The 23281-nt window shown below is 38.8% G+C and overlaps 1 protein-coding gene across 1 annotated transcript in view; it reads right to left on the bottom strand.

Moving 5' to 3' along the window:
• Positions 1-23281, bottom strand: part of LOC102870602 (prolyl endopeptidase-like) — a 147469-nt gene that overhangs the window by 47374 nt on the left and 76814 nt on the right. Inside the window, exons 8-9 of the mRNA XM_006881182.1 lie at positions 15585-15776; positions 6447-6644 (exon numbers count right to left, since the gene is read on the bottom strand). Of these exons, the coding sequence (XP_006881244.1) occupies positions 6447-6644; positions 15585-15776 (390 nt within the window). The remainder of the gene's footprint in view (positions 1-6446; positions 6645-15584; positions 15777-23281) is intronic.

Here is a 23281-nt window from a genome sequence, read left to right as displayed (position 1 = left end):
CCTCATACTCAGTTTACTAGTTATCTTTCTTAATGGTCTTATACAGTACTTGTCCTTATGGGACTGAGTTAATTCACTTAACATAATGCTCTCCAGATTCTCCCAAGAAATGTAGTAATTTTCTGAACCATTATTTCTGTATGCTGCACAGTATTCCATTGTGTGACTATACCATTTCTCAATCCATTCGATTATGGTTGGACAGTTGGGATGTTTCTATGTTCTTGTGATGATGAGTAACACTGCTTTGAACATTGGTGTACAAATAAATCTGTTTGTGTCTCGTTTCTAATTTTCTTGGGGTATATTCCACATAGTGGAATAGCTGAGTTATATAGAATTTCTATGTTCAGCTTTTTGAGGAAATGCCAAACTGCCTTCCAGAATGTTTGTACCATTTTACAATTCCACCAACAGTGTATAAAGAGTTCCTATCTATCCACATCTTTTCCAATAGTTATTACTTGCTCTTCTGTTAAACGTTACCACTGCTACCACTGCTAGATGGTATCTCACTGTGGTTTTGATTTGCATCTCTCTCATTGCCAGTGGCTTTGAGCATTTGTTCATGTGTCTGCCATCCAAATATCTTCCTCTATGAAAAGTCTTTCCATGTCTTTTGCCCATTTTCTAATTGTGTCATCAGTCTTATCCTTATGGAAGCCCTGTAGGATTCTGTAAACTTTTAATATGAGAGCCTTGTCTGAAATCGTATTACCAAATGTTTTTTCTCAGTCAGCAGGGTTTTTTTTCTACCCTGCTGGAAAATGTTTTTGATGTTCATGGGGATTTAGTCTTTAGAAGGTCCCATACTTCAATTTTTTCCTTCCCTAGTTGTGTATTTCTGGCTGTGTTTGTCAGCCTTTTAAACATTACAAGCTAGGCCTTCTAAGCTTGGTTCTACATTGTCTTATAATCTTTATGGTTTGAGGCTTTACCTCTAGGTCAAAGGCCACTATTAAGACAGAAACTTCAGTGGTTTGTCCAAGGTCAAGACTTTGGGAGTCTTCTGCTACATAATCTTTGGGGGATGAAAGGCCATCACATCCCCACTCCAGAACTGCCTTTTCATTTTCTGGCATCCCAGAAACTGTGAATATGACAGAATGATTAGTACACACTAAGTATTTCACAGTATTTGACTGCTAACTAAAATTTCATTTCCTGAATTTAATGCCACAATCCTCTCACACCTTGAGAATTAAATGAAAGAAATAATAAGTAAGACCCATAATTGAAATGTTTGAAAACAATGACACTGCTGTAGTTTATGAAACAGGATTAGTCATCCATAGAGAGGCTGGCAGAAAAATAGTACACTCCTCACCCTCCTACTCCCACCAAATACTTTAAACATACGCTATCAAGTATATGAAAAGAAATCAAGAAGTCCCAATACTTGCTAGGAAACCAGAAACCAAGAATGCTCCAACAGGCGACATTTCCATTGTCGAATTAGTATCAAAAGGGTAGCTTGCTCTTTGTTTTCAACTCCTCTGCATGTGCACGTCATACACTGTTGAGAAATAATACTCTGCCCCCTACCGGTAAAGAGTAGTACACTTAGCTTTGATCCATGACGGCTAATCTAAGTGTCTTGTTTCCATTCTGATGCTTTGACAATTTATTCTAAGTTTACTATAAGAGAAGATTAAAGTTGTCAAGGATTTACTTTTACTTAGGTGTCATTGAGTTATATTCTAACTCATAGCAACCTTGGAAAACACATATAAACCCCATCAGATCACATGCCATGCTCGCAATCTCTATTATACTTAACCCAACATAGTGCATTAGACTAATATGTTGCCAATGGCCTCTCTAGAGTCCTAAAGAGTAAGAATGCAATTTGAGGACTAAGTTTCACCTACCTATGCCATAGTATTTTTGCTTCCATACAAATGAACCCAGTAAGACATACAACTGGATTCACAATCCAGTTTCTTTGGTCTACTGTCCTTGGTCTGCAAATTCAGAATATGGAATGTAAGACATACGAATGTAGGAAAATTGAGATTGTTAAGGAAGAAATGAAACAGATATTGACATAGTAGGCACCAGTGAAATGAAATGGGTTGGCATGGAACATTTTGAATCAGATAATCTTATGATCTACTATGCTGGAAATGAAAAAGTGAAGAAAACTGAGTCGGATTCATAGTTAAAAACATTTCTAGATCCATCTTGAACTACAATGTTGTGAGTGACAGGATAATATTCATACAAATACAATGTAATGTGACTTAAGTATTAGCTTTCTCTGTTTGTTATACTTGGATGTTCATTAGAATACGGATTTGTAACTGTATCCCAAAATATACTGTGTGAATATACATTCAAAGATGTACGAGATGCACTGAATGCTGTACTTAAGGGAAAAGGCTATATCTTCAAATATGTTTTAAGTACTCCCTACCCCTGCTACAAAAAAAAAAAGGAAATATGAATTTTAATTAAAATTTTTAAAAAAGACAAAGTATAGTCTAAGCATGTACCATGATAATACTCAACTCAGACTTCAGGCATTGCAATATGCAGCTTGAAATGCAATGAATGACACAAGACTTGAGTGTAAGAATTCCCAACTTGGACACTTACTAGCTCAGAGACCTAACACAAGTTATCACAGTACTACAATGCAAATTTCTCTAGTGGAAAACAATGAAGAGTAACAACTCTAAACACTTGTCTAGGAAGTCTGAAAAGTTAAATCTCATCATTAATAACCTAATAGCAGAATGTAAACAATACACAATAGGGGTTGGTTACAGTGACAGAAAAGTCTCACATGTCTGACCACTATTGTGCATTGAAAGTAAGTATCTTAGAGGCAGCTCTGTTCAACCTGAAGTTTCTAGTGCCTAAGACATTTTTGTTATATGTTCAATTTATAGATGAAACTATGAAAGGAATAAATCAGAACAGGTTAGCCCATCACATATTCATGCTGTAATGTGCATCCTTATAATCCTTTGTGTCTTATCTAAGAAGGTTCAAGTGGGTAAACCCAACAAATGTGAAGTTTTGAACAAACAGCCTAGAAATATGAACCACAGAGGACTGATTAAGTGACTTCCAGGAAATAAATTTCAAGATTAAGGGTGAAAAAAACAATTGAAATCACGCAAGTTCCTTAAGACCAAAGGAGGCTCTGAAGTTAAGGAACTATCTCTCGAGTACCTTAGCATTATAATCTGACATAGCTACAAGAAAGTGGGAAAAGTGGGAGTTAGGGGGAAGAGGTAATTCCAGGAGGAACTTAAAAAAATTTAAAAAAAAAAAAAAGAATCAATCAAAAGAACCCCCAAAATCAGATAACGAGAAGGCAAAATGATGCTGGGAGAAAGGGTCCATGAACATATTATTATATCTAATTATAGCTAGGTTTTAATGTTATTAAAAATAACAAACGAACAAAAACCAGCTTGCATTCTTTAAGAATAACAGTCTGACTGAAACAGATGAGGGAGAGAACTGTTTAAAAGGAATAGAGGATTAGGTATTATTTTCATGGTAAGATTACAGAAAAAGAATTGCATAGTAAAGTGGAATGTGGACTTGGGAGGGGACTGTATCACAATGAAATAATTTCTTTTTTCTTTTCAAAGAGAAAAATGAAGTGACGGGGAGGGGTAGGCAGGGAGGAAATATGCAACAATGAATGAATGGGGGGAAATGAAATGGAAAGAATATGCTGTAAATAATATCTATGTTACATTAAAAATCATCATTAATAATAATAATTTTAAAAAAAGAATAGCAGTCTGGCAAAGGCTTTTCATGGCTTCTTCTCTGAGCTGTGCATTTTGGACTGCTGTACTGGATCATTACAATGTGCACGTCTGTCTGAAGGGAGCTAACCTTAGCCAACCCTCTGAGGTCTCAAACAGTACAGAATGAATCTGCTCAACCACTAAGTGGTTTGAGCCACAGGGAATAAGTGCATCACACTCCAAATGCCCTGGCAGCCAGTTTTCTCTTAAGGTGCAAAAGTCCTAAATAGCTTGGGATCAAGATGTGTCTTCAGCATTTACTTTCATGGAAAACGAAGTGAGCTGGCCTGCACTTGCCAGACATCAACAGCAGGAAGTTGGAGCGCAGCTAGTTTTGGCTCTAGGGCTTTACTTACAATATAGTGTCCCCATTGTTTATTGCATTAACCTTCAGAGAACAGTGCAAGGTCATTTTAGAGCTGACGGACAGATGGAGAATGTGTGTACACATACACCGATATCCAATATAACTGTCTCCCTGACAAGGAGAAATAGGTGTGGCTGGCTGCTTCTGTCAAGGTGATAGCCTAGAAATCCCAATGGCTTCCTTTCTATACCCAGTACTACAGGGTCACTATGAGTCTCACCTAACTCGATGGCAACAGCATCTAAGTACTTTTATGTGTCTACTTTAAGGCCTGATTCTGGAAACCTTGTGTTCTTGGCTTACAAGTTTAAGTGAATTGATGAGAGGGTAGAAAAGATGAGAGCAAATGAACAGAAGTCAGAGGAGACTGACAAAGCATTACAGGAACAAACTGGTGCTTGTACAGGGATGCCTGAGAGGTATAGAACTAGGAACATTGCTTTTCAAACTTTATAGCCTGAATCTTGAGTAATATTTCACTGCTTGGCACAAAACTCATCATTTTACATGAAGACAATGAGCGCTTTTTTCCCCCAGGTAATGATGAGCTTGTTCTTGAAATAAATGGTCACACGGGGTCACTGAAGGTTTATAAGCCTTTGGGGACTTGGGTTTTTATTAAGAGCAGTTGAATCACTCCCACTCTGTTCTCCTCAGTGCCTCAGTGTCCTTTAGCTAACAAAATTCAGAATTATTTGGCAAATAGACTCAAGTATTTAATAGATAGATTTATCCTTTTGGAACAATTGTCCATGCAGAAATTTCCAGTTGCATGTGATACTAAGCAGACTTTTCAGTAAGTTCTTTCTCAAAGGCACCTGCACTCATTGGAATCACTGAAGTCATTTGCAATTTCTTCTAACTCTTGAAAAGGTCATTCTCTGAAACAGAGGAAGAGTGGGGGTCACTGTTGCATGTGTTTTTTAAGCTATTTTACAAGTTCTGGAGCCAATGTAAATTTGAGGCTATAGACTCTGGACGCCCCATTCCCCAAGAGCAGATTTCTATCCGGAGGAAGATGGCCCTTGTTAGTGCTTGTCCACTGACACTGTGGTGCTCCAGAGCCAGGGGGACAGGGATGAGGTGTCAAGGCAGCCTGAAGTGAGGCTCCTAGACTTTTCTTACCTGACTCTTGGTCCTTGGTATGATTTCCACATACTTAAGGGCATATTTTTTTTCAGCCCCTGCAGAGCCTCTGAAAGTCAGCTAGAAAAGTAAATCTTGCCAGGTTTACCAAATATACCATTAGACCTACTTCTAGAATAACTTTCTTTTGATTTTAATAACTCTGACAGCAACCTGTCACAGGGTAAAATTCTATATGGATCATCTGTTCCGTGGCTCAAGTGGATGAGGAATCGCTGTCATCTAGCCAAATCCCTGGTGGAAGAAGAACCTATTTCAGCACCTGCCTGGTTCTCTTATAAGGCATGGAGAAACTTCTTCAGGCAGATTGGTTTTAGGACAAGGTCAGCTTGGTCAACTGCAAACTGCCAAGTGGCCCATCCTCCGGGGATAAGTCAGAGTATGTGCTGGCCTGTGACTATAGAAAAACAGTGCACGGAGCCCATGCAGAAGCAGAGAAAAGCACAGACCAAGTGAATTAATTGAAACATTTTTTTTCCCTTAAAAAGAAGTCACTTTTTTTTTTTTTTTTTTTAAGAAGTCACTTTTGGGAAAAGTTAAAAAATTTTTTTTTTTTTTTTGGAAAAGTTAAAATTTAAAAACTGTAAAACTTTAATATCACAATTCAAAAGCATCTTCCCCTTTTCCAGCAGAACTAAGTAATAGACACATTTTTTTCCTAATCAGTTTAAGGTTATAAAAAATTAATTTTATTTCTGTTTAGTAGCAATAGAAGCCATAAGAACAGATTTCTTCTCAGTTTTCCCTAGAAACCCTGTTTTACATGTCATACTGTGGCCAGAGAATTTCTATTATGCTTTTTTACTATCTACATACTGGGTATCCTTGCATATTTAGTCCAAAAGCAGACAAAGACTGAATCTAATGTTATACTTGTTCATACCTGTTTCTTACCTGTTTTTTCTTTTTCTGAATCAACTAGGACACCAGTTGTTTCTATTCCCAGAAGAACAGAGACTCAGCAGTTAAGGCTAATAAGAATCCCATTCGTAAGCTTTTATCCTTCTCTTTGCTCGGAGCATCTGTTTAACAGCTTTATTAAGTAATTCTGGCTGTCATACACCATATGTGATTTCAACCTGCTATTATAATCCAATTTTGTAAAGAAACACACACACTTGATTTCCAAAGTGAATGGCGATGGTGGAAAGAACTCTCACCTGGAGATAAAAAGGAGGTAAACTGATAGAAGATTTCAGAGTCTTTCTTTTGACCACTGTACCCCACGATGCTTCCAACCTCGAGTGGGAAGGTCTTGAGGAGGGCCCCGGTGGCCAGGTCATGAAGCTGCAGACTGTTCTTCACGTCGTGGAGGTAGCACAACACCAAGAAGTTGGACCTGACACACGCTACCCATTCTGAAAAGAGAAGATGTTACATGGTTTAGAAAGTTCGTTAAAGATGTTTATGAAACAATACTTCTTGAGCATCAGTGATGCACTGAACTATAAAGAAAGAGGATTTTCAAAGTGATTTTATAATTGGTTTCAATCATTCATGTTGTTTCCACAAAATTCCTTTAATAAATTTTTGTTCCTGTGATGTCCAGAGGAAATAAAATTTTCTCCACTTTGGGCAGTGGGTTTCTAGCTCAGTGATATGTATTATAATAATAAATAAATCCTATCTACTTATCCCAGGGTAAGGCAAGGTTTCAATCTGTTGTTTATAGGATTATTATGAGTTGTGTTGTTGGCAACTAACAACAATTTATCTTGTGCTCAATATCATTCTATAGGAGACAGAGAAAGACTATATCAACAAACAAAACATCCAAATCCTAATCCACGTCTTATCTTTCCAGGCAGTCTACATGAAATGTATTAACCATTTTAGTGGGACAGATATTCTGCAAAGTGATGGAGAAATGAAGAAGAGAACATCATTTCTGCCCTTGAGATGTGATCATATAAAACTACAAATAGTAAAATATAAACAAAGGCTGGTAAAGGTTGGTGGGCAGCCCATGTCAAGTTGAGGGCTCTTAAGTAAATGCTGACTTGCAGCTTGAGTATGGCGGTGGGTATATGGAGGGGGGTTGTCCAGCTCTTCCAGAAATGATCTGATAGGAAGATAAGACTAGAGAGATGAATCAATGAATGAGCAGCCCAGTAATGAGAACAAGTTGCTGTTGTTATATGTCATCAAGTTTCTTGTGACCCACAGCAACTCTATGTACAGCAGTTCTGAATACTTCCCTGTGTCAAGTCAGTCTTACTAATTCCGACACACCAACTCCCACTGTCCCAGTTACGGTCTCATCTGTGGTCTTCTTCTCCTGCACTGTCCTTCCACCCTTTTGAGCATGATGTCCTTCTCCAAGGATGAGTCTGTCCTGGACACATGTCCAAAGTATGTGAGACAGAGCTTCAAAATCCCAGCCTCCAAGGAGAAACACAGTTTCACTCTCTCCAAGACAGACTGATTTGTTTTCTTGGCAGTCCTTGGTATGTTCAACACTCTTCTCCAGCACCACAGCTTGAAGGCATCAATTCTTCTTCTGTCATTGTTAGTTATTGTCCAGCTCTCATAAGCATAGAAGACCACGGTCTGGATTAGGTACACCTCAGTCTCTTGACTGACATTGCTACTTTTCAGCACTCTGGAGAGTCCCTGACAGATTTTCCCACTGCAATTTGTCTTTTGTTTTCCAGACTACTGGTGGAACTGAGCAAGTTGTAATTGCTAACAACACCAATCTCTTCTCCATCTAGGGGATCAATTTTCAATTGAGGGATGCAAGATGATGCTAATGGTGGTTGGCTGGTGGGGAGCAGAGGGTAGTGTTGGTGAACCAAGAAGAGTTTAGTGCTGACCTAGTCGTTGCTAAGAAAGGTAATAAAAACAAAACTGATACTAATGAATATGAATGACTCTAACGGTTCAATACAGAATATGGGAAGGTGACCCGCAAGAACACTACTGCAATACAGGAGGCGGAACACTAAATCAAGGTGAGGATAAAGTCTAGGGGTTGGGGGTGGGGGGGTGGGTGGGGAAGAAAACCATTTTCCTATAAGAATTAGCAGGACTGGTAAGTGTGGAGAGAACAAAGCCGAGAAATGAGTTCTCCTCAGATCCTAGGGACTAACTTGCAAAATAGTGCTTCTGGTGACAGAGTTGGGAAAGCTAAGGTGAGGTAAGTGGGCTGGAAGGGAAAGTAGAAAATGCAAGGGAACAACTCATTCTTTTGTGGCAGGGATAAGCCTGAGGTAAGTCAGGCCATGCAGAGAAAGATGTGGCAAAGGGAAGCACAGGCAGGGCTATAGGTGTCAGCTGGGATATGCTAGAAAGACAAGACTTTTACTATCACAGTTAGAGGTAGGAGAGCTGCATATATGTGTGGGCGGTTCTTCTAGCAACAAGGAATTAATGCTTATATAGCGTCAACCATCAACGTGAGCACTAGGACATGAAGCAGCTAGGAATCCGGGCATGACTGGGGCCTCAGTCACAACAGCATATTTTTCCTCGAGTGAGGATAAAAAGAACTCTCACACCCCAAAATAACTGGCTCATTATCCAGTACATTTCCCCCCTGAAATCAATGTTTTCAAGCAATATATTTTCCGGTGACTTAATTTCTTAAAGTGAGAAAGTATGGGGGCAAAAAAAAATTAAGTCAATTATTCCCTTCAAAGGATAATCAATCTGTGTTAACTGTAAGAACCTCAGGAATTTCAAACACAATTCATAAAGTGAATAAGGAGAGGACAAGGTGATGTGTATGCTGTCATTAATAAAAGCTCTGGCTTTATAGCTTATACTTTATGACTCATCTCTAGATTTCTCGATAGAGCATTCTGTGATAATGAAATATAGCAAATCCAACTGCACTTCTCCTTAAAAGAGATGAGTTCCAGTGACTATTGCTAGTTTCCACTTTCCATTCTGAAAAATTTAAAATCTTTCAGAAGGAAGGTAATAAAAATCTATTATCCCTCTCCTCCCCCAAATCTCAAAGTATTTTTGCATTTCATTAGATCTGTATTGTGAGAAAAGACGTAGTTAAAAGTGTCCTTTTTAATTAAAACACACACACACACACACACACACACAAAACACCAAACAAACCTCTTACTCCCTATAAGAGAATCATTGTATCAACCTATCTTGAGCATGAAACACAGCCAGGGCAGCTTACACAACAGGTCCATGGTCCTGGACGCATTCTGACACACCAAGGCATGAGGGAAGCACATGTGAGGCTGTGCTGTGCCTGGTACTGAGGAAGCATTTGAGAACTGGAGGCTATTCCTGCCTTGATAGATAGAAGGTGACATTTTGTCTTTCCTACTTTGCATACATCATCAGGAAAGACTGCATGGTTAGTACATCAGAGTGCGCAAAAATGAGGAAAACTTCCTCAGTAAGATGGACTGGTACAGTGGCTGCAGAGATGGGTTCAAAGATGTCAAGTATGAGGGTGGTTACAGGATCAGACAATATTCTGTTTCTATATATAAGGTTCCCTTGAGTCAGAGGGATTAGATGTAACGAATAATCGCCAACCATTTTTATTTAGGAGGGCTATAACCCTGTCTCAGTTTGGGGTTCATCATCTACCAAAGTGACTGCAAAACCGTTTTCTTGAGTGAAGATGCTGAAATGGACAAAACTTGTTAACCAGGGACCCACAAACCTTAGCATGGGAGAGTGACAGATTTGAACTCATCAACAGGCTGTCACTGCCAACAGTCAACTCTTCACTGATCAGAAGGGCGTGAGCTCTCCTTTTGTGCAAACACCCCCAATAGCAAAATTAATGAGTCTTACTCTAATCAAATACAGCATTAGGTAATAAATAATTTATAAAGTTGTGTACTAGTCTTTAGAAAATCACAGAGAAAATGAATAAAAGGGAACATGAAGACACTCCAAAGCACAACTATTAAGGAAGTTAAGATCTCCAGAAGTTAATGAAGTTCACTGCACACGGCAGCAAATGTCCAAGTTGCAACTGTGACAACAGTTTATTCTTGTTTCTAATAAGAAGTGGGCAAATTCTCCTAAGATCAACAATCGGTATAAAATAAACAGTTAAAGGTGTTTTAAAACCTTAAAGCTAAAGGCTCCTAATCGAAATGGTTTAAAAAATGGAAAGTTAATATTATCACCAGATAATAGCTAAACGAAGATGTCTATAAATTTTTTATTGCTTTGCATGCAATAATTTGTACACATTGTGTTTCATTTATATGCTGTGTGTTTTACAGTCTTTCATTTATACTATTTCATACAATGATTCATACACATTGCATTTTATGCAATTAATTGCTATCAATCTATGCCTATTATTATCCCATCTTTTTAAATTCCCACTGACTCTTTCCTATTCCTTTACCACCATCCCCCGCATCTGCCCACTAAACTGCTATCCTCGTGATTCCTATCCTTCCCCTTCTCCTGTCCTCTTCTCTCTATCTAGCTTGGACATTTATACGCATTTACCAGGTATCTTTCTATTTTGCAACAATGGTCTTATATAGTATTTGTCCTTATGAGACTGATTTCATTCAGCATAATGTTCTCTAGACTCTCCCATATTATACAGTATTTTATTAAATTGTTGTTCCTTAGTGCTGCTGAGTATTCTATTGTGTAAATGTATCACAATCCATTCGTTTGTTGATAGGCATTATATTCTTTCTATTGTGAATAACACTGCTGGGAAAATAGGTGTATATAGCTCCATTTGTGTTTCAGTTTTATTTCATTGGTGTTTATTCCTAGCAGAGGGAAATCTGGGTAACATGGAATTTCTATGTTCAGCTTTTTGAGGAAATGCCAAACTGCCTTCTAGAGTGGTAGAACTATTTTACAATCCCATTAGTGCATGAGAGTTTCAATTTTTCCACACCCTCTATAGAATTGACTGCTTGCTGTCCTGTTAAACCTTGCTACTGCTATTTGAGTGAGAGGGTATCTCATTGTTTTGATTTGCATCTCTCTGATTGCCAGTGATTTTGAGAATTTTCCATGTGTCTGTTGGCCATTTGAATGTCTTCTTTTGTGAAGTCTTTTCATGTCTTTCGCCCCTTCTGTGATAGGGTTATCAGTCTTTTCCTTGTGGAGGTCCATTTGTTAGGTGTCATCAAGTACAACTAATAGCAGCCGTATAAATAGTTGACCTGAACCCTGCCCTATCCTGAACCATCCTCATCATCTCTGACACACGAGAGCCCACTGCCAAAGTCACTGTGTCATTTCATCTCGTTGGGGGTCTTCCTCTCCCCTTCACTGATCCTTCATCTTTGATGATGTTCCTTTCCAAGAAATAGTCTCATCTAGCTACATGTCTAAAGTATGAAAGAGAAAGCTTTGATATATTTACCTCCAAGGAGTACTCTGGCTGTACTTTTCCCAATGTTGTTGTTGTTATGTGCCGTCGAGTCGCCTGCGACTCATAGCAACCCTATGTACAACAGCCCTAAACTCCGCTCTGTCCTGTGCCAATCGCACTGTCTCTGACACTCCCAACCCAATTATCCCAGTCACTGAATCAATCCACCTCATAGTGTGCCTTACTCTCCTGCGCTGTCCCTCCACCCTCCCAAGCATGATGTCCCTCTCTAAGGACCGGTCTCTCCTCACAACATGTCCAAAGTATGTTAGACGGAGCCTCAGAATCCTTGCCTCCAAGGAGCCACCCGGTTTAACCCTTTCCAGGACAAATCTGTTTGTTTTCCTAGCAGTCCATGGTATTCTCAATACTCTTCTCCAGCACCACAACTCAAAGGCTGATGCCTTCTCCTTCTATCCTCCTTGGTCATTGTCCAACTCTCTGATGCATAACAGGTGATTGCGAAGACCATGGCCTGTATCAGACGCACCTTAGTCTCCAATGAGATACCATTGCTCTTCAGCACTTTGGAGAGGTCCCTAACAGCAGACTTTCCCATGGCAATGCGCCTTTTAATTTCCTGGCTGCTGGTGCCAAGACTGTTGACGATGGAGCCAAGCAAACTAAAGCTGTGTACAATCTCAATCTCTTCACCATTCATCCTGATGCTGCCAACTGGTCCAGTGGTGAGAATCTTTGTCTTCTTGACATTGAGCCTCAATCCATATTGTAGGCTGTAGTCCTTGACACTCTGCAGCAGGCGCTTCAGGTCCTCCTCAGTTTCAGCAAGCAGGGTTGTGTCATCCGCATAATGCAGATTGTTGATAAATCGTCCACTAATCTTGACCCCACATTTCTCCTCATAGAGCCCCGCCTCCCGGATTATCTGTTCTGCATATAGGTTGAAAAGGTATGGAGATAGGATGCATCCCTGGTGTATGCCCTTCCCAATTTTGAACCATGCAGTGTTCCCTTGCTCTGTTCTGACGACTGCCTCCTGGTCCAAGTATAAGTTTCACATTAGAACGATCAAGTGTTCTGGGACTCCCATTCTTCTCAGAGTCAGCCACAGTTTGTTATGATCTGCACAGTCAAATGCCTTTCATAGTCAATGAAACACAGATAGACATTCCTCTGGTATTCCCTGCTTTCAGCCAAGATCCATCTAACATCAGCTACAATATCTCTAGTACCACGACCCCTTCTGAAACCAGCCTGGACTTCTGGTAGTTCTCTGTTGATGTGCTGTTCCAGTCGTTTTTGGATAATCTTCAGTAAAATCATATCTGTTTTTGGCAGTCCATGGGAATTCAGAACTCTTCTCCAGTACCACAGCTCAAAGACATCTTTAGTCAGTGTTCGTAGTTATGAGACCCTTGTTTGAAATGTCATTGTTAAATACTTTCTTTTCCCAGTCAGTAGGCTTTCTTTTCACCCTCCTGGAAAACAAATTTTGATACACACAGAGGCTAGATTTTTAAAAGGCCCCATTCATTCATTCCATCTTCTCCTGGCTGCATATTTCAGGCTATATTTGCAAGCCTATTTATGTCATAGGCTAAGGCTTCTAAATTTGGTCACATTTTTGTCTCTTATAATTCTTATGGTGTGAGTTTTACCCTGAGGTCTCTGATTCACCTTAAGCTGTATATGGTATGAGATGTGGATCCTGTTTCAGTTTATTACAGGTAGTTGTCAAGTTTTGCCAGCACCATTTGTTGAAGGTGTTATCATTTATTATTTGACAGGTTTTGCTTCCTTGTCAAATTTTTCTTGTCCAACTGACTGTAGGTAGATGGGCTAATTTCTGGGTTTTTTTATTCTAATCCATTGGTCTACACATCCATCATCGTACCAATACAAACCTGTTGATTATTTTTCCTATGTTGAACCATACCTGTTACGAATCCCACTTGGTCTTTTTTTTTTTAATACACTGTTGGATTCTATTTTCTAGGATTTTGTTAAGGATTTGTATGTCTATGCTCATGAGAAATAGTCTATAGTTTTCTGTTCACATAATGTCTTGGCTTGATTGTATAAGAGTTATGTTTCCTTTATAGAATGACCTTGGGAATGTTCCTTCTTTTTCTATTTTTTTAAAAAAATAATTTAAGTAGAATTGGTGATAGTTCATCTCTTTATTAGTAGAATTCACCTGTGAAGCTGTATGGGCCAAGACTTTTTTTTTTTAGCAGCTGGAGACTTTTAATGATCTGCTTAATTTCTTCTTTTTTGATAGGTCTGTTCAAGTATTTTATATCTGTATTTGTCAGTATGAGTAGTATGTGGGATTCCAGGAATTTGTCAATTTCCTCTAGGTTTTCAAATTTATCATTTCTCATAATATTTGGTACTATCAATTTTTTTTGTACTATCAATTTAATTTTGACTGGTTTTCTAGTGATGTCATCTCTTTCATTTATTATTTGAATTATTTGTGTCTTCGCTTCCTTTCTTTTCTGTTAAGTTTGCCAATGTTGTTGTTGTTGATTGCCACTGAGTTGAACACAACTCATAGGGACCTTATGAATAAAACGCCTGAAGCCTTTTTATAACTATCGTCATTTATCAGAGTTTATAGAGTTTCTAGGGCATGCTGTTTAGGAAGTGGATGCCATTCCTGCTTATAATTTGTCTATTTATTGACTCTTTCAAAAAACCAGCTCTTGGTCTTGTCGAAGATTTCAACTGTTTTTGTTTTCTATCCCATTTATTTCAGCCCTTGTCCTAATTTCCTAGAGGCTGTGAGATCAGCTTTGTTGATCATCTACTTGTTGGAGGTATTAAGTAGTTTATTTTGTCCCTTTCTTCCATCATTTGTAAGTTCTTTAGCAGCATCTCTGGTAACTTCACATTAATGTATTTCTTCTGCCTTCCAGTCTCATTCATTGAGTGTGTGATCAGGCTCACTTTTTCAGAAGAAGGCTTGCTTGGTTTTTTTCATTATGTTTCAACTTGCCTGCTACTTTTGTGACATTATGTAAAGTTCTTCCTGGTATATGTGAGGTAGATTTTGCTGTGTCTGCCTAAGTTGTTCTCAGTTCCTTATCTTAATGATGATACAGATAAGTTGCAGATTGTAAGTCTTGCTCCTGATTCAGTTTCCCAATGGCAATCTTCCAGAATGGTTTAAGGGTGGCTCTGTTCCCCACTTCCTGTGGCAGTCCTCTCATCTGATTATCCTTTAAGGGGTAGAGAGCTGAAGTCTCTCCCATTGCCCAGCTGTGGTGGGGCTGCTTCTCTGTCCTGTCCTGTAGTTCCATGGGAGGAGATGGTTTCCCCCACTGGTAGGCAAAGTCCCCAGGAAAGTTGCAAGGTCCCAATAGTGCAGCTTCCAAGTCTCAATGCTAATGACTGACCTGCCTCCTCCCCTGTGGCTGGGTGGGTGTAGGTTTATTCTGCCTGAGCAAAGCCTCAGGGAAATGACAAGGTCTTAACAGTTTGGTCTCCAAGTCTCAGTTGGTGCTAATGGTTGATGCATCCCCTATCTCCTCTCTCATGACTAATCAGGAGGGAACTGATCCTGCCTGAGCAGACAAAGGCCCAAGGAATTGGCAAGATCTCAACAGAGTGGTCTCTGAGTCTCAGTTAGTGCTAATGGCCAACCCAAGTACTTGTGTTCTTTGCTGGAGCTCATAGAGGATGCTGAGCCTCCTTGAGCAGACAAAGAACCAGGGAAACAGCAAGGTTCCAATAGTTCAATTGTTCCATCAGTTCAAGTCTCAGATGATGCTAATCACCTTCCCAATTTCTATGAAGACCCTATATTTCTAGTGATAGCACACTAAGTAACAAAGACATTATACAGTAAATATATGGTTGCTTGGACTCTTTGGACACTTTGTTTCTAATGATTAAAGGTTCAAGTTTTCTAACCTTGAATGAAAGATACACTAACTTCTTGACATTCCCACCATCAAAAGCACTGTTTTTAAATAACATGTAATCTTACCTAAGACATCTTTTTCATGCTCAGGTACAAGTACTTTCCATTTAGATTCGTCAGGATCTGTGAAATCGATGTTGATCAGGCGGTAGTTGGGCGAATGGCGATTTGTCTTGAATGTAAACACTGTCCCCTCATTGGTTACATAGTCATATTCTCCATCAAAGTTGTCTATCAGCTTCACCCACTTCAAGATTCCTGGTAAAAGACCAAACATTCTTGTTACCTTTTCACAATTTAAAGATGATGTTTGAGGCAGGAGGACAGTGATGGAATAGAATCTTGTTTGTCTATGGAACACAAAGTAAAGACTATCAGATACTGAGTGTATTGTAATTAATGTTTTGGAACAAACTATGCATTACTGATTGATTAAAAACACTGGGAGGCTGATGGAAATTAGAAGAATCTGTTCTCGAAAACAATGTGTTAGAATTTTGTAAATAAATTCATATTTAAAAAAAAAAAAACCACACGCAACAAACAATGTACTTTGCACTCAAATCACACTCACATATACAAAGCCCCAGTATTAGGAAGGTATGAGGACAAGCTGTGGGTGAATGAAGCTTTTTTGCTTTGTTTTATTTTTAAATACTAAGAAATCCCTGAGAAACCTGGCAATGAGGGGAGTGAAGCACCATTCTCTCCAGTTTACTACTACATTATTTATCTGGTAAATTCATTGACTTTGGTTTCACTTCTACCACCAACTTTTCGTTCCAAGTTTTTGCTACTTTTCTTCTGGGTGGTTCTCAATCAGGTGTGATTTGTGCTCCAAGGGGCATCTGGCAGTGACTGGAGACATTTTTGGTTCTCATAACTAGGGCCATGAGGTATTACTAGCCTATAGTCAGTAGAGGCCAGAGAAGCGGCTAACAATCCTTCAAGGCCCGAGACTCCAACACAAAGAATCACCCAGTCAAAATGTCAATGGTGTCAACTGTGAAAAACCTGGTCTACAACATTAGTTCACTACGTGATCTTCATACGACTACACCTGACTGCCGCAGTACAGCAGTCACTGTGCTCTATCATAGCGGTCACCAAGGAGTCTTGCCTGCTGCAGTCCTGCCCACTTAGCCAACCTGAGTTAGTTCCATCTCGTCTCATCCTCAAGCACCAATGGCTTTTAGATATCTCACATGCTTCATGTCTTTGACATGGGCTGCTTCCTCTGCCTGATCCACCTGCAAATGGCCAGTTTTAACTGCGCTCCAGTTCACTTCTTTACATATCTCTCTGAAGACACAATTATACACAATTATGCACTTAGTAGTTTGTTTGGTATTTGCTTTTTAATTCACTCTTTCATACTCAACACACCTAAATAGAGTAGCAGGTACTTCACGAATGTGAAGTAAATTTGTGTTAAGTGAAAGAAAAAAAACCTTTTCTAGCCCTTTAGTCCTAAAAGTATGCTGGAGATTGCATCACTTAAAGAAAAAATCAAAACTATTAATGCTGTTTTTAAATATTAAATAAAACACTACAAAAACAAACAGTGGAAGACTTAGCTAGTCTTAACAACTTTAGTCTGCTTGGCTCCACAGTCAATACTCTTGGCACTAGTAGCCAAGAAATCAAAAAACGTATTGCCATGGGAAAGTCTGCTGTTAGGGACCTCTGCAGGGTACTGAAGAGCAATGGTGTCACTCTGGAGGCTAAAGTGCGTCTGATACAGGCTATGGTTTTTGCAATCCCTGGTTATTCACCAGAGAGTTGGACAATGACTAGGGAAACATAGAAAGAGAATTGATGTCTTTGAGCTGTGGTGCTGGAGAAGAGCATTGAATGTACCATGGACTGCCAAAAAAACAGATTCAACTTGGAGAGGGTTAAACCAGGCTGCTCATTGGAGGCAAGGATTCTGGGGCTTCGTCTGACATATTTTGGACATGTTGTAAGGACTGGTCCTTGGAGGGGGACATCATGCTTGGGAGGGTAGACGGACGGCACAGGAGGGGAAGACCCTCTGTGAGGTGAATTGATTCAGTGACTGCAGTAACTGGGATGGGTGTGTCAGAGGCAATGCGATTGGCACAGGATAGAGCAGAGTTTAGAGCTGTTGTACATAGGGTCGTTATAAGTCGCAAATGACTCGACAGCACTTAACAACAACAATGTTCACAAAAAACAGTAAGTTTTTTTAAAGTGAAATGGAAACTAACTTCAGACATTTAGCTTTAAGGAATATATTTACTACAGAATCAATATACAATGACAATATGGGTTCAAATATAGACTTTCTTAGGAGTGTTCTCAAATTCTAAACCTTGACCTGCTAATTAACAGAGAAATACTCAAGTTTTATTCTACATAGAATTAAAATGCAGCAGTCATCAAACAATACAGGGAGCTTTCACCTATGTTTTTCTACATTTTGTACTGTAAATTTTCCTATTATGTTGTTGCATTTCAAATTTGTTGTTGCAATATCATATTTACAAAAGAAAAAAAAAGAAGTTCTATGACATCTAAACTAATGAAAGTCAATGATGCTGGGTCTTAACTATTCTCCAATCATCTCCTACTGTCAATTTCACAGTGAAATTGCTACATTAATTTAGATAGTTCATTTATATTCCTCGAATCCTTCAAAGCTATTTTGCATTCATTATCTCACACATTTTCATAGCATATCTTTATATAATTTGTTGTTGAATTAAATTTGCCAGTGAAAATATAATCCTCTGGTTGGAAGGGAGTATGCTGTGTGGTCCGACATAACTGATTAAAATCCCAGCTCTATTCCTATTGAGTTGTGTGACCTTGAGCATTGGCTTATCCTCCTTATGCTCCATTATCTCAACTGTAAACAAGGTATAGTAAATAAGTATGGAGATTATTGTAAAGTGCCTACTAATATCTAGTTCACAAAGGAACCCTCAATAAATACGACTTAAAATAAGCTGTTGGAATGAAAACAAATGAAAAAGAAAGTATTAAAATGGAAATTAATAAACAGCTTTAAAAAGGTCAATAATTTTCTATGTACTACCAATAGCCAGTTTGAAAATACAGAAAAAAAACTCATAAAAAATCTCAGTAAAAAAGTGCTTTTGAATAAATTTAACATGAGAAGTATAATCTATATATATAAATTCCCCCCTCATAACTTAAAAACACCCTGAATAGCTAGAAATATATAGCATATTCTAATGAGAAGGCTGAATACTCAAAAAAAATGTAAAATAATGCCACAGGAAATATAAAATTCATATAATTTCAATCAAAATCCAAATGAGACTTCTGGGGAATTTAACAGTATCATTTTAAGTTCATCTGGAAGATTCAATGTCTAAGAACAGTAATTTTTTTTTTTTTCACACAAGGATAATAAAGAACTTCTTGCCTTGTGATGGATGATCTGAACAGGCTGCCCTACTTCCTGAAGGTAATCTCTGACAGACACAGTAACTATTTGTTTTTGTTCTTTTTCTGCTTTATACACATCTATATTTACTACAGTCTACCTTTGCCTCATTTAACTTTATATATAATGAATTAAAAAACACAAATTTTATTAAACCTAGCTTCTTTTACTTGACATTATGTTTATGAGAGTATTATTTCTTCTGGTTATTGCTACCATTTTCTAGCTATATCCTTTTGTATACAAAACATATTTTGCACAAACTCAATATTTTAAAATTTGAGATGGGTTTGATAGCTGTTTTTGTTTTTATTTTTAAAACACTTTAAAATGGTTCTGTGTGACACAGAAAAGAATGTGTATTTTAAAGCCACTGAAAGAAAGACACAAACTTTGTCTATTAAAGTATTTGTTAATCAGTGTTCAACATTTGTTATTGTTATGTGCCATCGAGTTGCCTGTGACTCATAATGACCCTACGCACAACAGCCTTAAACCTTGTTCTATCCTGTGCCAATCTTATTGTCTCCAACACACTTATCCCCATGACCACAGTCACTGAATCAATCTCCCTAATCGAAGGTCTTCCTCTGCTGTGCTGTACCTCTACCCTCCCAATCACAATGTCACTCTCTAAGGACTGATCCCACCTTGCAGCTTGTCCAAAGTATGTCAGCTGAAGCCGCAGAATCCTTGCCTCCAAGTAATAGCCTTGTTTCACCCTCTCCAGGACGAACTTGTTTGTTCTCCTAGCAATCCATGGAATATTCAATACTCTTCTTCACCACCACAATTCAAAGGCATCAATTTGCCTTCTAACTTCCCTAGTCATTGTCCAGTTTTCTGAAGCATAGCAAGTAACTGCAAAGACCATGGCCTGTGTCAGGCATAACTTTATCTCCAGACTAACATCACCTCTCTTCCTTCAGTACTTTAGAGAGGTCTCTGACAGCAGATTTTCCCAATGCAATTTGTCTTTTAATGTCCTGGCTGCTGGTCCTGCTCTTAAGTGTTGATTTGTAGAGCCAAGCAAACTGAAGCTGTTGACCATCTCAAACTCTTCACCATCAATCATGATGCTGCCTATTGGCCAGTGGTGAGAATCTTTGTTTTCTTGATGTTGAACTTCAATCCATATTGAAGGCTGCAGTCCTTAACCTGCTGCAACAAGCGCTTCAGGGACTCCTCAGTTTCAGCAAGCAGGGTTGTGTCATCTGCATAATGCAGATTGTTTATGAGTCTATCTCCACTCCTAATGTCACATTTCTCCTCATAGAGCCCAGCCTCCTGGATAATCTATTCCACATATAGATTAAAAAGTTACAGAGATGGGACCCTAATTTCTTTTTCCTTTTTTTTGGTCATGGAAAAGTATATTGAAAGCTTCTTCTGATTGTGGATTGGTCTATTTTTACTTCTATATGTGTTGTGTTTTTTTTGTTTTGTTTTGTTTTGCTTCTTGTACTTTGAAATCATGCTATAACATATACAAATTTAGAACTATTATCTGTAAACAAAACTTGTAATTGTGAGGTTTCACAATTTTTGTTTTAAAGTGTACTTTGACATTAAGTCAGCTATTTTAGTTCTCCATTGTTATCTTGGGCCAATTATTATTCAGTTTCTCATTAGCTCTGTGAAATTTTCAAGTTGATATTCTCTCCCTCTTTTCTCCTTCCCACATCCACAGCTTTTCTTGTAGTCTTATATAGAATGGTTGGTCTAAATCATGAGTTTGTAACTTCTGAAAAGTTTGTTCTCATTAAGGTCTCTTAACCTCCCTTATGCTTCCTATTTCTTGGGCCAGCATTCAAGATAATTTCCTTAAACTTATATTCTATTAATTAATTTCGTTCTTCAACTGTCTAATCTCTGTTTTAATCTACAGTGTAAAATTTTAATATTGGTGGCTATAGATTTAATTTCTAAAACTCTTAATCCTGTTTGATCATTCTCAGTATGCTTCTAGTTCTTGTGTATATGTTTTCAAGTTTGCAACTTTTGCGGGAGTGGGAATGCTGTAGCACACAAATAAGGACCCCTAGTGGCACAAAAGAGCACTTCGGTGGCCTTGTGATAAGAAACTGCTACAATCCTATAGGCCATGTGGTTCAAGGCCACCGGCTACTCTGAGGGAGGATGGGTAATCTCCTCTCATGTGATTAAATGCCTCTCAAAACCTGCTGGAGGGTCAGCTATGGTTCCTACTCAATGATACACAAGTGGCAGGATGGTTAAGCACTTAGCTTAACTAAATGGATGGTGGTCTGAACCTACCTAATGGCTTGGAGTACAAAGATTTCTAAAACCTTTAGGGAAGTTCTATTCTGGAACACTGGCCCAGAGCCACAAGGCAGAGCCCCAGGCAGAAGGTTAGAGGAAGGTTTCTGAGCATGTCTGAGAGGAAGCTGTCCTGACTGAAGAACTGTATCCTGAGTATATTTTTACCTGACTATAACCTGTTACATCCCTAATAAGCCACAGTATTATGGGCACTGTCTGTAACTTATGTGTGGCCACTGTAATGAATTAGTGACCCCAATAGTAAACTAGTCAGGGCTTTGGGAAGGACAGTTAATGTTAAATTCACAGAAGTGGGTGCAGGCACATAGGGATATGCCTAACCTCACAGGAATTGGTTTTGTGCTTCTGATGTTGTTGATGGGAAATATTCCCCACTCTGTTTTTACAGTTACGTATAGTACACAGGTTTTAGCAAAATTCCAGATTAAGATAGAATAGGAAACAGGATTGATGACCTACTGAAATAACTAGTCAGAATAAGCCTTGTGAAAATAGCAAACATTGTGTAATAGAGTAGTAAAAAATGAGTTTATCTGGTTGGAAAACACTCAAAACTGGGGAAAAGCTCTGTCTTCAAAAGAGAGGTGACATTAATGACACAGATGAAGTAAAGCTTTCAGGATTTTCATCTATTGTTTTTGTTGTTTGGCACCATCAGGTCACCTGTGACTCATAGTGATTCTATGAACAAGAGACTGGAACTTTGCCTTATCCGACAACGTCCTCACAATCTCCAACATGCTTGAGTCCACTGTGACAGTCCTTGTGCCAATCCATCTTGTTGGAGTCTTCCTCTCTTTCTCTGACCCTCCATCCTTCCCACCAGCACAAGTCCTCACTGACAATATGCCAAAAGCAAGTGAGCTGAAGTTTCACAATCCTTGCCTCTAAGGCACAACCTGGTTGAACTTCTACGACAGACATGTCTGTACTCCTAGCAGTTCACTGGATATTCAGTATATTTCTCCAACATCAAATTCAAATCAATTCTTCTTTTGCAATCTTTAGTCACTGTACAACTTTCAGATGCATAGCCAATAACTGAAAAGGCCATGGCTCGGATGAGATGTACCTTAGTCTTAAAGGCCCATCCATGCTCTTGAGCTCTATGACAGCAGAGCATTATGTGGATGACACAACCCTGCTTGCTGAAACTGAGGACCGGAAGCACCTGCAGCAGAAGGTCAAGGACTGCAGCCTTCAATATGAATTGAAGCTCAACATCAAGAAAACAAAGATTCTCACCACTGGACCAATTGGCAGCATCAGTACAGATGGTGAAGAGATTGAGATAGTTAAGTTTTAGTTTACTTGGCTTCACAGACAACACTCTTGATAACAGCAGCCAGGAAATCACGAGATGAATTGCACTGGGAAAGTCTGCTGTCAGGGATCTCTCGAGAGTACTGAAGAGCAATGACGTCAGGCTGGAAACTAAGGTGCACCTGATCTGTGCTAATAGTCTTGGCAATTGCATGCTATGCACTGGAGAGCTGGACAGTGACTAGGGATGATAGAAGAATTGATGCCTTTGAGCTGTGGTGCTGGAGAAGAGTGTTGAATATACCATGGACTAATAGGAAAACGTCTTCCTTCATCACCATAGGCTCTTGCTCAAATGTTATTTCATTAAATTCTTCTGTATCTGCCAATTCCTTTGGATACAATGACTCAGTATATTCCTTCCATCTTCTTTTAATACCTCCTGGATCATTTAATATTCTGCCTAAAGCATCCTTGATTATAGCAATGCTAGGTTGAATTTATTCTTCAGTTCCTTGAGCATAAGAAATGCTGAATGAGTTCAGCCCTTTTGATTTTCCAACTCTAGCTCCTTGCACATTTCATTGTGGTATTTTGCTTTGTCATTCCAAGCAGCCTTTTGGGAACTTCTGTTCAGCTCTTTAGTATCTTGAATTCTTCCTTGTGCTTTGGCTTCTCTATGCTCCAGTGCAATCTTCAAGTTTCTTCTGACATGCATTTCAGTCTTTTCTTCCTCTTCTGTCTTTGTAATGACCGTTTG

Source organism: Elephantulus edwardii, unplaced genomic scaffold (genome assembly GCF_000299155.1).
Source record: "Elephantulus edwardii isolate Elephantulus edwardi_28Jun2011 unplaced genomic scaffold, EleEdw1.0 scaffold00013, whole genome shotgun sequence".
Lineage (NCBI taxonomy): Eukaryota > Metazoa > Chordata > Mammalia > Macroscelidea > Macroscelididae > Elephantulus > Elephantulus edwardii.
This window is presented reverse-complemented; position numbering and strand designations above follow the sequence as displayed.